Source organism: Corvus kubaryi, unplaced genomic scaffold (genome assembly GCF_017639235.1).
Source record: "Corvus kubaryi isolate FWS band 111438036 unplaced genomic scaffold, C.kubaryi_AGA036_p1.0 65087, whole genome shotgun sequence".
NCBI classification, from domain to species: Eukaryota; Metazoa; Chordata; class Aves; order Passeriformes; family Corvidae; genus Corvus; species Corvus kubaryi.
This window is the reverse complement of record NW_024581756.1, coordinates 46,876-60,624: the sequence shown is the minus strand read 5'-3', so window position 1 is coordinate 60,624 and position 13,749 is coordinate 46,876. Positions and strand designations below refer to the sequence as shown.

Below are 13,749 nucleotides of genomic sequence, written 5' to 3'. Positions count from 1 at the left end.
CTGTGGAGCTACAAATTTTTTTAGAGGAACAGGCTGACCCCTCAGTAGTTTGATTGCCCAAAAAAGTAGTGAGAGTGATGGCAATGGATTTTTTAATTCTTGAAGGTGTTATCTGTTGTTTCCATGGATCTAGACGTCTAGTTTGGCAAAAGCCACATGAATAAACTGCTGCCTTAAGGAAGACAAACTTTTTAAAACCAAAAATCAATGTGGTTTAAATGAAAAATAAACACATTCCACTTCAGCATCATTTTACTGAATTTTGCACAAGTCAGTTATGAAAAAAATGTTTTCCACAAAAGTGGTTCCCTTGAGTGGTCTTTGTCAAATGCGAAAAAACACAGAAGGTTTTTTTGGGACCAAGAGATGTTTTTTTGTTGCTGCTAACCCAGGATGTAAGCCTGTCTCTCTGCCTTGCCTATATAAGATTCATCTGAAATAATAAATGCCTGCTATAAAACACCAGGTTTCCATCTGCACTCTGCCCCCCTTTCTTGATTCTTATGTGGAAGGTCTGTATTTGGGGCCAGCTGGTATTTGTGTTCATTAGGATGAAGGACTGTTCTGAGGTTTCACTACAAGGAGATACTCGTAACGTTGCAGAACTGAGCCCCTAAAGGCTGAGCAGCAAAGTTGCTGTCCCAAACAGTCCAACTTGGACACCAGAACCACTGTTGCTACCCAGGACTAGTCCTACAGACAACCTCTAAAGGTGTCTGTAAACACATGTGGAAGCCTCTTTTTCGTATGGGAGCAATTATAAGGGAGCTATTTATGATGACAGCTGCAGAAATATTTTGCAACCTCAGACCCAGCTGCAGCAGTCTCCCCTTGTGTGCAAGACAGCTGGAAGCTGCAGTTCTGTCTGGAGTTGGGTTTTGGGTTTGACTGGAACAACATTTTTGCAATTATCAACAGTACATTGGTGAAAATCTGTTCTGATTTTATTGAGTTATGTAAAACAAGGCTTGATACTGAGGTGATGGAGCTTTTACAGTGTTCATGGTTTACCAATTGAAGATGGATTATGTTATCTTTCTAAATGTTCAAGACTATAAGTAATTGCATGCAGATTTTAAATTGATGAGTTTACACGGTAAGAACTTCAGGCAGCTTTTTTGCAAGTTTGGGATATTTAAAGGTGCCAACAGGGTTACACTGCCCATTTAATTAATAAAATGTGTGAGGAGCTTCAGTGAGTGAGGTGTGTCTTGCTACTAAATATATTCATGAAAATGTCAGGCCTCACTGTAGCTGTTACGGGGTATAGCTACAATTCTCTTCTGAAAGTTAGATATAGAGCTCAGAAGCATCTTGTTTATTTGCTTGTAAATATGGAGATGGACAAAATTATTATCATTAATGGTATGTTAACTAAAGAAATTTAGAGGTATTTAAGCAGATTTTGCAACGGAACACTAGAACTTAGAATCCCTTTTCCCTTTTCATAACTTTTTTGCAAGAATGGGAAACTGTCCAATCTACAAAGCGGGGATAATTCTTTATTAATTCTTGAAAAGCTTCAGAAACTGTAGCAGATTTTGTACATAAAGCTCTTTATAGCAGTTTTCATCTTCAAAGTGTTACAGGTGATGGTAAATACTCAGCTTAACTATTTTCAGTGAAAAGTGGGTTTTACCATCATCAATTTCTCTGATAGTTATTCCATAAGGATCTCACATGCATAATGCTGGTTTACCTTGCCACTCGCTCTACCTCATTTCTTTATTGTTTTTTTGTGGCGCTGAAGTTATTCAAAACCATTTTCAGGTTCTGGTGCCTCGTGGTGCAGGCAGGGATTTTAGTTCGCATTAGTGTGGGGCGTAGCTGGAAGCTGCTGCCCTCTCATGGCTAAAGCAGGTCCAATTTGAGGCTGCTTTTGTTGTCTCTGAGCAAGCATCAATATGCCTGATCAGTAGCAAAAGGTTTTAAGAGGTGCTCATTTGCATTTTAGATAAGGGGTGAATGAATCAATGTTTATGACCTAGATTTTGTCCTCCGAAAAAAATGAACAAGATGTGCTTTGTCATACTTAGGTATGCATCGATCCTTGCTATAGGAAATTTTGCATTTCAACTAGTGCTGAAAGTTGCTAAATGACTGTAGAACTCCAAAATTTTAATAGTGCAAAAAATTAAAGAAATAAGCCTTTGAATTCATATCCGAGTTGAAAAGCAGTAACGTATTATTATCAAACAAAGACAGATATTGCTCTTTTTTCACTTGAATGGCTGATATGGAATGGCTTGTCTTTGACAATTGCAAAATATAATTTATTTAGACAATTACTGCAGTTTTCCCATGGAATGCTGTTAAAAGAATCTTTTTTGGTTTTTGTTAAGTACACAGTAATTGCTCAAGACTTTCTTAGGGAAACAACAGGATATTTTTTCACTTTTGAAGAAGCAAACATTTCAAATGGAAATATGGAAAACGTATGGAAACAGTGTAGAACTCTACAACTGTAAAAACTTTCACCTATCCAGCATATAGACAACTTGCAAGATTTGATCAAAACTTGACACTACTAGACTGGCAAACTGGTAAAAAGATGAAATATGGATTATATCAGCAAGAGCTAATCAGAGAGAAAGGATCCACTTTTGGCTGCTGCAGTGCGTTCATTCAGTATCATTGGTTCTTGAACTGTTGCCTTGATTTTCTTGTGCGTTTTTTAAATGGCATTTGAAATATTATAAAAGGTGAGCATTAGCTGGATAAACCCAACCCATAGTGAACAACTTCATATTGCCATAATATTAATGCTAATAAAAGGAAACTTGTCTTCCAGCATAATCTCCTACCAGACGCTACCAAGGAACATGCCAAGCCATCGAGCTCAGGTGTTGCCCCGGTACCCAGAAGGGTACAGGACACTGCCAAGGAACAGCAAGACACGTCCAGACAGCCTCTGCAGTGTCACTCCCTCGGTCTATGACAGAGCCATGGGGCCCGTGAGCGCCGAGGACAAGCGGCGCTCGATGCGCGATGACACGATGTGGCAGCTCTACGAGTGGCAGCAGCGCCAGTTCTACAACAAGCAGACCACTCTCAGCAGGCACAGCACCCTGAGTAGCCCAAAAACCATGATGAATATCTCTGATCAGACGATGCATTCGATTCCCACGTCCCCCACGCACGGGTCCATCGCTGGTTTCCAGGGATACTCCCCACAGCGGACGTACCGATCGGAAGTGTCATCGCCGGTGCAGAGGGGAGATGTAACCATTGATCGCAGGCACAGGACACATCACACAAAGGTAAAAATGCTTCATTTAATAGTTAAAACTCTCACTTACAGGGCTCTTCAGTAGAAAGTATCTGATTACTGTAAAACTCGTGTTGCACTGTAGTGTATTTTATTATAACCGAGATTGTTACATCACTGTTTTCATGGAGAAAGGTTTGATTTTAAAAAGTACTGGAAAATCTAAGGGTAGTAAAAATGTATTTTGTTAAAACACTAGTTGATGAAGACATGTCCTGATATTACTGTCCACAATAATCTGTTTCACTAAAAAGAAAATGAAAAGGAGTCAATAGGCAAATTATTCAGAATAGCTTGTGCATGTACAGAAATCTATCTCCTTTGTAGCTCCAAGAGGACTCAAAATCCTAGGTTTCTTTCCACATGCTGCTTTTTGTTCCTCAGCAACAAGTTCAGCTGCCTTGGGTTCCAGCAGCAAACCAAGTGTATTATTCCTTTTTATGCCTTTGAGTTACTAGGGAGATCACTGAAGACCAGTCTAAAAGCACACAGCCTTAGTGCTTGTCCAGTGTTAACTCTTCTGGTCTTCACCACTGAGAGGGAGACACAAGGAGCTGTAAACTTGGGTGCCATATGTGCCACTCTGATACATCCAGCCTGCTTGTGTTACCGTGGGTTTTAATGGATTGGAAATAATTGAGTAAAAATTACTCCTTCAGTTGGATGTAAAACACTCCTGAGCATTTTTCCAAAAATTTTGTCCTTGGATGTCTTCTTTTGATGCAGAGAAAAATGAATCTATAACTACATCTTAAAGCAATTTAAACAACTTAGAGTTGATCATCAGGTGTTGTATTTTAAAGTTTTTAGATCCCTTTCACCAAAGGAGTCATTTTGTTTTGATAGCCTTTATGCCTCAACTGCTCTGGAAATGAGTAATCAGTGGTCCTCACATATCTGGGAAACATCACTGGGGTCAGGGCTGCAGAGCACATACTACTTGTCCTGTCAGCCATGTTTCTCTTCCTGATGTTTTTTTCTCCTCATTAAACACTTTATGCTAGTATTTCATTTAGTATTTAGTATCTTTTATACAAGCCTCCTGTTTCCCTTGAGTTTTTCATGCTATTTGGTTTGTATTTCATTAGTTACACAACCAGCTTTTGCTGTTAATTCAAAAACACACCTGTCTTTAAGAGGTGGGAAATTAGAAGACTGATTATTTGAAATCAGTGGGGCAAAGTTAACATTTAAACCCCATCTACACAGAGATCGTGGGTTTTTTGATGGCTGTCAGTGGTTGGCTTTCTATTTTTAGGTTCTCAAAATCCTCCTGAAACCCCTCTGTGACAGTGATTTGAAAATGTCACGCTGTGTCTCTCCAGAGCTTAGTCCCATCTGTGCCCATTAAGTGCTGTCCCAAGTTAAGAGGTGGGCTGAGCTTTCTTCTCCAGGGCTATGTAGCCTATATTTGTCATGTACAGTGCTGCACTTCTGCTTAGATGGCCATCTAAACAGAAAGTTACAGAATTTATCCAATATTCTGTAATTCTTCTATCATGAGAAGTTAAAACTTAGTGTGCCTGGCAATATGTTGGTTGTTACCTGCTGGAGTGTTTAACCCACAAGAAGATCGATTTTTGTCACCAATATATTTTTCTCCATGTACTGCAGGACTGTAATGTTAACATCTCTGGCTGGACTTCTACATTTGCAGAATTCCTATTAACAGTTGTTACCTTTTAAGCTTTTACCTTTTTTAAACTTGTTCACAAGTGATGAGTTAGAAAGAATATCTGGAGAAGGACATAAAACAATTAAAATACTCTTTATTCTGTATAACACAGAAAGGAGACTAATGTCCACTTACCTGAGGAATCATGACAATAAACTGTAAAAAATTTTGACAGTTTTATGAAGTCATTAGTCCTCCACTCAAACAATTGAGACCCAAGTGCTTTGAACCCATATTCCTGTACAAGTTTTCTGATTGAATCCAGTGGCATAGGACTAGACCAAAATTTCCCCTTATAAAGACTGTTCCCTGTAACAGCTGTGCTTGCACATGAAGAAATTTAAAATTTAGAAATGTGATGGGTCATTTCACTGAGAACTGGGGCAGTCTTTGGGCCAGACTCTCTTTGGGTTTGGATAGCTCGGTAGGAAGAGGAGCCAAGAAAAGTTCTTCCTATCTGTGATCCTTCACAGTGATTAAGTACAGATAAAACCTTCACAGTGACTCCAAGAATGGTGTTCTCAGTCCATGATCATCCTGTCAGCAGAAAATCAAAGCTGTTTCCTGGGAAAGGGTGAGAGCTGATCCTTGCTGGCTTAGGAACTGCCAGGGCTCCTGAATGCCCTTCACCTGACTTAACTTTAATCTTTAGAAGTCCCTGTGTGGCAGAGAGTACTTGACCTCATCATCCCCCCTCTCAGTGTAAGACTACTTTGCAACACACTGTGGACTTTGTTCCAAACAGCTTCAGAGTTAGCTCACCAAACTTCATTTTGGTTTTGTTCAAGATGGCTTTTTTTCTGAAACGTGCAATTTTCTGTAGGCACTTAGTTGCTGCTTTTCTCTCCATGCTCCTCCTCTATATGCAGGGAGCTGCATGGGAGGAACACCACACCATTTTTGGGTTGTTTTTTTTTTTTCACAATTAAAGTTTGAAGATCTTTCCTGGATCTCATCCTCAGCTGAACTGTGGTAAAATCAAATGGCAAGAGAATAAGGCTGAACTTGCAGGAGCTACCTCATGTGTTGGAACTGGAAAGATGAACAAGATCTTCTAGTCATCCAGCAACTTTATAAGAAACTGGACACTTACATACTTTGAACAAAAAGCTACTAAAAAAAGCTAAAGGCCCCAGGAGGAGAGAGGGATGCTTCTATGAGAGGTAGAAGAGGTCTCTTCCAGCACAGAGTCAAGGAGCCTAAGCCATGTGTACATTTATCCAAGCATCCTCCTCAGGCAGCCAAAAGCTGGGCTGTGTGGCCACCCTGCTCAGGGCAAGCTGTATTTTCTGCCTAAGTTAGGTCACTCTGACAGGCAGAGGATACTCAAGCTGAACTGCTTCCCAAGAGAAAAGGATCCAGAAAGAAGAGCTGGGTTTTGTTGTGGCTTTTGGTTTTGTTCTGCTGATCCTTTCTCTCCTCAAAGGATGAGGCAAGGGTGGTGTTGCAAGACATGGCAAACATGAAACAATTGTGTTCATGTCCAATTGCCCATTTGAATGAATCTCTTTGTGTGTGAGTATTTCAGTTTGGAAATCAGTGAAGACACAGTTTGAAAATGCAGGAATGAGAACATAGTTAGCAGATGCCAAAACTTCCTTTTTTCTATTTTTGAATTGAGTGCTTGTATATGTTTAAATGGCATTGCCGACTCCAAAATAGTCACCCTTCAGTTTGAAAGTTTTCTTATTTCTTTTCTTATCAACTAATTTTCTGTCCTGTGTTGTGTCTTTCCTTACTATTCCAAGACCCTCCCTATTATTCTTGAAATAGAAATTGCATCTGCAGCCCCAAGAATGCTGCACTCCACCCACAGAATTTACTTTATCTAGCCATCTGCCACTAATCTTTTGAGACTCCAGCAAAACAGAAAAGGACTACCTCCCCAAATTGCTATTGTTCAGCTGTCCTTAAATGAACTGCATCATATGAGTTCCCTTTGCAACACTGGTGAAGCAAGTCCTCAATGTTTTTTCTCACAAATCATTGTAGATGTACTTTCCCGAGGTATCTTGCCATGACTGTGGATCTTTTTGTGTTAAACCTGTCTCTTGGTGTCCAGGCTTCCTTTAAAATTTCTATTAACCATTTAATATTTATTAATATTTCATATTTTTCACTGTTCTTAGCCAATGTCTACATTTATTAAATAATAAAGATCCACTCTGGGGAATATTATTGGTTATATTGCTTGTGCTTTGGAAATAGAACTGTAGTCTGTTGGTATATCATCAGACATAAATGTGATTTGTGGGTAGGCCTGGCTCGTGGCTGGGGATGGTGCATCAACTCCACCACTTCAGAGTGGTTCCCAGAAGTGATCTGACTCAGGCCCTCTGCTGAGTTACAAATCCTCCCCTGCTTCCTCCTTGCTTGGACAGAGTAGTAGTTTTCTTCTGAACTGTATTAGCAGAAAAAGAATTGCTTCCCACACCCCTGGCACTGGCTGAAGTACAAAAATTGTGTATTTTTGTGTGTATAGGGAGGCAGAGGTGGGATGGTCTTCTCTTTTCCCTTTTATGCCTGCTCACTTCTAGGAGGTCATGTATGTGAGGCTGTGCCCACTCATACTCCTGGTTTAGGCAACCCTGTGGTGTAGGCAAAATATAGCCCTGCAAAACCAATGGAAGAACAGACTCAGGATATGCATTCTCTGAAGACCTGGACTACTAATATGATGAGAACAGGAACTGCCCTGTCCAGCAAACAAAGTTTGATCCAAAATTGAAGACACGGGAAATGTGAGATAGAACTGTGCTTGGCAAGGCCTGAATGTTAGTTCTGAGACCAAAGTCTTAAGGATATTTTAAGCTTTGCCTGTGGAAGTCAGTTGTGACACGCCACTTCCAAAGCAGGCAGAAGTGTGAGCCCAGAAAATGGGCTCAGATGAAGGGATGGCTAAAAGTGAAAGATGCAGTGTTTGGGTGCCCAAACACACTGCCTGAGGAGTGTCACGGTGTCGTGTCACTTTGAAATGTGATGTGGAAAAGGACAGAAAAACGGGGAGAAAAAAGGGCGTGAAAGGTGAGGGGGAAAGGGTGGGGAAAGGGAGAGAAGAAAGGATGGGAAACATGAGGGGGGAAAAGGATGAGAAACATAAGTGAAAAGCTAAAATTGTAGTTTACACAGTCTATCAGTAGGGCAACAACAAAGAGGGAGAACTGTTAATTAAATGAATCATGAAATTTGGGGTATTTCTAAAATTTAGACTACTTGAATGGCCTATGAAGTAGATCAGCAGGGAGCACGATTGGCACAGATCATAGCAAATTTTCATGAGAGTGAAGTTGGCTTGACTTTTTTTTTTTTAGCATTTAAAAGTTCTTGAGTCTTTAGAAATAACTGTGGATCATACTGTGCTATTTTTTTTGTACAGCATGTCTTTGTGCCGGACAGAAGGTCGATGCCAGCAGGTCTGGGTTTACAGCCTGTTACTCCTCAGAGTCTCCAAGGCAAAACAGTGAGTTGGATTTTTATTTGGTACATCAGGAGTTTTTTAAAGAACAATCCTTTAAGTATGAAGAGGCAACACTGAAATTTTATTGTATTTAAAGCTTGCTTTAAATGTAGCCTTTATTTAAATTATCAAGGAGAGAAGTGCTCTGTGGTTCCACGGAATTCTGAGAATTATGTGTAGCTGCTGAGTCAAGGTTTTCTTTGGGAAATACAGATTTATTATTTTTTAATCATCGTTGATACATTGCTGAAATTCCTGGGAGAGGGTAGACTACATCACAGAGCACTTATTTCTCCATTAATTATTTAGAAAATCCTAGAAGTAAAGTTTGGCTTTTTTTGGAAATGTAAGAGATACTAAAACAGCATTTTGTAAAATGATGTCCTTTCTGACACTTTACTGTGGTAGAGCTGAAATTCTCATTGAAGATGTTTCTTCAAAGTGATATTGTTGAGTACTGTCCACTTTCCTAATTGAAACATGACTCTCAGCCAAAAAACTGCCCTAAATTTATGTCATTTCTTTTTACCAGTTTTTGTCTCCTTTTTTGCCATCTCTCTGTCAGTCTGAAAATACTGATTGAGAGAGTTATGAATTAAGAAAAAAGATTTTTTTTTTTCCCCCCTTTTGGAACCACGCTGTGGACAGTCAGTCCTTCCACTGCCTTGAGCCCTGTTTCATGCACTTCCCAGCACAGATTTCTGGCATCTCCAGCGACTTTTGTGGGTTGGCCTTTGGCAGCTGAGCCTTGCAGTCATTTCTTGGGGTTCATGGCCCCCTCAGCTCTCCTGGGCTCTGCTCATGGAGCTGGGCTGATCTCCACAGGGGCAAGGAGGTCCAAGCTTCTGCCTGTAGAACCCAGAAATCCTGCCCACAGCAGAATGTTGCAAGGGCCAGAGGAGGAAACCTGTAAGTAGCTCTGAGAAAATTTAGTGTTGTGCTTGTTGCAAGAGTCCCAAGACCTGCATCAAATGCACAGTACTTGCATCAACATTATGCAGGTCTAGAGAGGAGTAGGAGTTCCATTCTAAGGGCTCCTCTATGGGAAAAAGTTTGGATTGGAGTGCCATTAAATGCTTTATTCCTAATGCACTAAAATTGGGCCTTTTCAGAACATGCCAAAAGGAGTTTTGATCTTGAAAAAGTGGATCACTGTTCCTTCTGTTTGAAGATGCTACTTCTTGTTCTCATATTCCTAAAAACAAGACTTCTTGTGCTTTGAATTGATGTTACTTTCCAGATTGAAAGCACTGTCGCCTGTTTTTGGAGAGAACTCGAAAATGCCTTTCATAGCAGTCTAGATTCTTACTCCTACTCTCTGAAATTTAAGTATTTTAAATCCAGGTATTGAAAGAGTACTGTAAGAAGGAAAACTACCTTTAGACAATTTGGGTTTGGTGTTGGTTTTCCCTCAAAAGCAAATGGTTTTGCCCACTGAAGCTGTGTGGAAATCCCTTGCTCCCTCTTGTGGGCTCGTCTGTTCCCTCACAAAAGTGCCAGTGCCATGCTGCTTCTCAGGGATTTTTCCTCTTTATTCTGAGAAACATTTTCAGCATTTTTCATATGTGGTTCTCTGGAGCTCTTTTCTTTACTTCTTCGCTTTGCAGAAATTCTGTGGCTGTGGGAGAGAGCAAGCAGGGGTTTAGGAGGTTTTTGTGTTTGGGCTTTATTTAACTCACAGGGCTTATGAGAAAATCAACATGCTGGATGGATATTTAACCTCTTGTAAGGCTGACTTCTGGAGAAGTGTAAGAAACAGAAGCAAACAGGAACGTAACAGAAATACTTGTGATGTTCAGTGGTTTGTTTTCTTTGAAGTATTGCTAATAGAAATGGTTCCCAGAAATGGTTCAGGTAGAGTTTCCCGAACTGACCTAATCTGATCTGTGTGGAATTACCTGACAAATACCCATTTGAGTTGGACTTTATTTCCATAATACATATAATCTTGAGTCTTAAATGCTATTCTTCGTCCCTTCCTAAGGCTGTATTGTACAGCTTAGTCATAAAAGTAAAGCAATAAAATAACTGGCAGCCTCAGACCTGTGGAAGGTGGGTTGGAAAATTATTTTTGTCATGCTTCTGCAGATTTATTTTTTGAAAGGTGATTATTTCTGAGGTAGTTCAGTTAACATGGGTTTGTCATCATTTTTTCTCTCAATTTTGACCCATACATTTGAAGAACTATTTTAAAAACCCCATTGTCTTGAGGGCATGTTTTGATTCTTTCACCAAGCTCAAATGGCTGCCCGTGTACAGGTAATGACATCCTAAGGGCTGGAATTGTCTCCCTCTGACTTAAGTCAATATCATCAATTCGATATCCACGTCAGGAAAAGTTTGAGGACTGCACTGATTTCGTCCTGCAAAATCCTCAACTATTTTTGTCCTTAATAACAGAATGTTTCGCTTTTATGGCATTTGCTGGTTTGAGTAGTCAAAAGTTAACTTCATTTCATATTTGGAAGTGTTCAGTTGGGGAAGATGTGTTGTGTGACTGTCAGAGGTTCTGTAAGGCACTCAGAAGGTGCGCCTTACGTTACTTTAGAAGTAAACTTTTTATAAAGGTGTGCCTTATTTTACTGAAGTGTTGTTTGGGGTACCAATTAACCTTTTCTCTGCTCTTTGGCTTCTCACACTGCACTCCTTCAGCCAGAGGAGCTGACGCTGCTGCTCATAAAGCTGAGACGGCAGCAGGCGGAGCTGAGTAGTATCCGGGAACACACACTAGCACAGCTCATGCAGCTAAAGCTTGAGGCCAGCAGCCCAAAGGTCAGCTACCAAGCAATGTGTGTCATGTTCCATTCTCACTAACTCCTAGTCACTCATTAATCAACGTTTGCTTTGTACTGCTAGTGCGAGATTTTCTGACTCCTGTGCGAGTTGAATAGAGTAACATTAATCCTTTGTGTGGGTGGTGTTCTGCTATTAAGCCTTTGAGGTTTTACTTTTTGAAATAAGCCAAGTCAAAATTACATGGGAATATTTCAAAATACGTTCTAGTTCAGTTTTAAAATTTAAGTTGTTGTAATCTGTCGGTATTACAAACAAAATTAGTTGTGATAGATTAATCTGTTGTTTATACAGCCTCCTCTCAGATGCCATCTTATTTGTAATTAATCTGTGAAAAGCAGGATGTGTTTAAAATGCAGATTTATCAAAGGGTTCATAGTTGCCTGTGTAGTGGACTTTTACATAAGCTTACTGTATTTTATTTGTAAACCAAAATGTAATGTAGTAGTTCATAGTCTGATTCGTAGCAAACTTTCATCACTTCTGTTTCGGGCTCAAAACTTGTTAACAGTTCAACAAAAAAAGGCAGTTAAAAGCAGCATTACGTTTCTCCATAAAACAGAAAGATCACTGTCTAGTTTGCATCTTTTAAAGCTCTTTTCATGCATTCTGCACCTTCTGTCCATTTCCTTTTTCTCTCTGACTGCTGCCTGCTAGAATGAGATTCTTTCACATCACCTTCAAAGGAATGCCATATATTTGGATCACCAGGTGGGATTTGCAATTTACTTGTGCATTTATATTTCTTAATGCTTTTTGCCTGCTCCTATCAAAGCTGGAAATATTTGGGGAGAAGGATTTTCAGTGCTTTTTATGAAGTTGGATGATGCCCACAGCACAGAATATCTTAATCGATCACAAATTTGAGATGTTATGGGGGAAAAAAAAAATCCCTAAATTTAAAATCTGTCACAAAACAGTAGCCAATCACCAATTAATTTTTCTGTTCTAAATATGTTCCTAATGTCCTTTTCATAATAACACTAACTCTAGCATTTTACCTTGTTTAACCAGTCTTAATATGATTTCCAAGCTCATATGACACACATGCAATTTATAAAAAATGGGTACTTCTGAGAATGTCCGTTTTTCAAATTAGGAAGAATTAGGTGTTTCTACAGGACATTAAATGAAAAGGAGGTCAAACATGAAGAAATATTTAAAAGAAATCATAACATGACTCATTTTCTCATTTTTCTCAGTTCATTCTGAAGGATTTATATAAGAGTAAGATTTTGGTTCTTTTCAATTTCTGCTATCTTATGGAGTTCTGTCTTCACGAACATAATTGATTGCCAAGTGAAGAATTGCAATATCACATACTTCTCTTTATAGCCATGTTGCATGACCAAGTAGGATTTCTGTACAAGTTGTGTTTGAGAAGTTTTGAAGTGGATTTTTTTTTTTTTTTGCTAGCAGTTATAAAAGACAGTCATAATTGCTTAGAACTAAAATAAGCAACTGGATGACCATTGGTTAAAAATACAAAAATCACTTTTTGTAATAATCTGCCTTTTAATGAGACTTTTGAGCCTTACACTTAAACCCATTAGAACTTTTATATTCTGCATGTTCCTCTACTGGGGTTTCAATGAGTTATTAAAAACCCCAGCTCTGCACAGAGACAAAGAATACACACTCTCACGTGGGCTTGGTTCACCCAGTAGCTTTATTTTCCTGTTACCTCTTGAAAACAGGGTGGGAATTATGACCAAGTCAGTTGGATGGCAGTGCATTTCTAAACATCTCTATATTTTTTTATTTAAGGGGCTGCAGGAGGTCCAAAACAGTAGGAACAAACTGCTTGCTAAATTAGACCAAAATATTTCATCCAACTCAAATATTTCCAGTCTATAATATTTTGGAATAAGGGAGTGATTCTGGCTTCAACATTGAAATTCATTCTCAAGAAAGTATAACTGTTGATGTGAAGTGTAAACTGTGTTGTTGTTGCTTGATTAACCAAGCTTGTGAGTATGATGGACAGGATTAAATGGGGGGAACTGTCTACGTACAAGATGCAAAGTGGTAAAAATTATTTTCCTTTTACTTGCACCAGGTAAAATTTAGCAATGTGATGTGGTAAGCATTAATTTAGGAAAGTGTGTAAGTCTGTAGTTGTGCCATACCAGAGATGCAAGGAATCAGAACAACTTAGAAGTCAAGTCTGAAATACATTACCTTAATCACAAAATCATGGAAGAGCAGATTGGAATACTTGTCTCAGTTTCTGATTAGTTTTTCTTTTTTTCTCCTGTTTTATAATACTGTCATCTACCTGTAGGAAATAAATCCCCCTGAGTGTCTTTTTGCTTTGAGTACCACTGCTCCTAGGGGTGGTATCACATTTGTAACTTCTCATTACTTTGCCAGATATCAGTTTCCCCTTATGCTGGAAAGCATAAAAAATCAAAATTTCTTCCAGTGTAATTGAGGCCTTTCCTCCTTGTTGCCAGCATCTGTAACCAGTGAGCATAGTCACTTACCCTCTCTGATTTTAAATGTCCTGTGTACTTAAAGTAGGTATTTCCACTTGTATTTAATCTCTGAAAATAG

The 13,749-nt window shown here is 39.2% G+C and overlaps 1 protein-coding gene across 12 annotated transcripts in view; it reads left to right on the top strand.

Moving 5' to 3' along the window:
• Nucleotides 1-13,749, top strand: part of LOC121673007 (pleckstrin homology domain-containing family A member 5-like) — a 102,181-nt gene that overhangs the window by 56,566 nt on the left and 31,866 nt on the right. For 7 of the 12 annotated variants that reach the window (XM_042045994.1, XM_042045993.1, XM_042045997.1 and 4 more), the window contains exons 9-12: nucleotides 2,792-3,260; nucleotides 8,320-8,403; nucleotides 11,053-11,172; nucleotides 11,851-11,904. In XM_042045994.1, the coding sequence (XP_041901928.1) occupies nucleotides 2,792-3,260; nucleotides 8,320-8,403; nucleotides 11,053-11,172; nucleotides 11,851-11,904 (727 nt within the window). The remainder of the gene's footprint in view (nucleotides 1-2,791; nucleotides 3,261-8,319; nucleotides 8,404-11,052; nucleotides 11,173-11,850; nucleotides 11,905-13,749) is intronic. The other 5 variants (XM_042046000.1, XM_042046005.1, XM_042046003.1 and 2 more) reach the window with 2 other exon arrangements.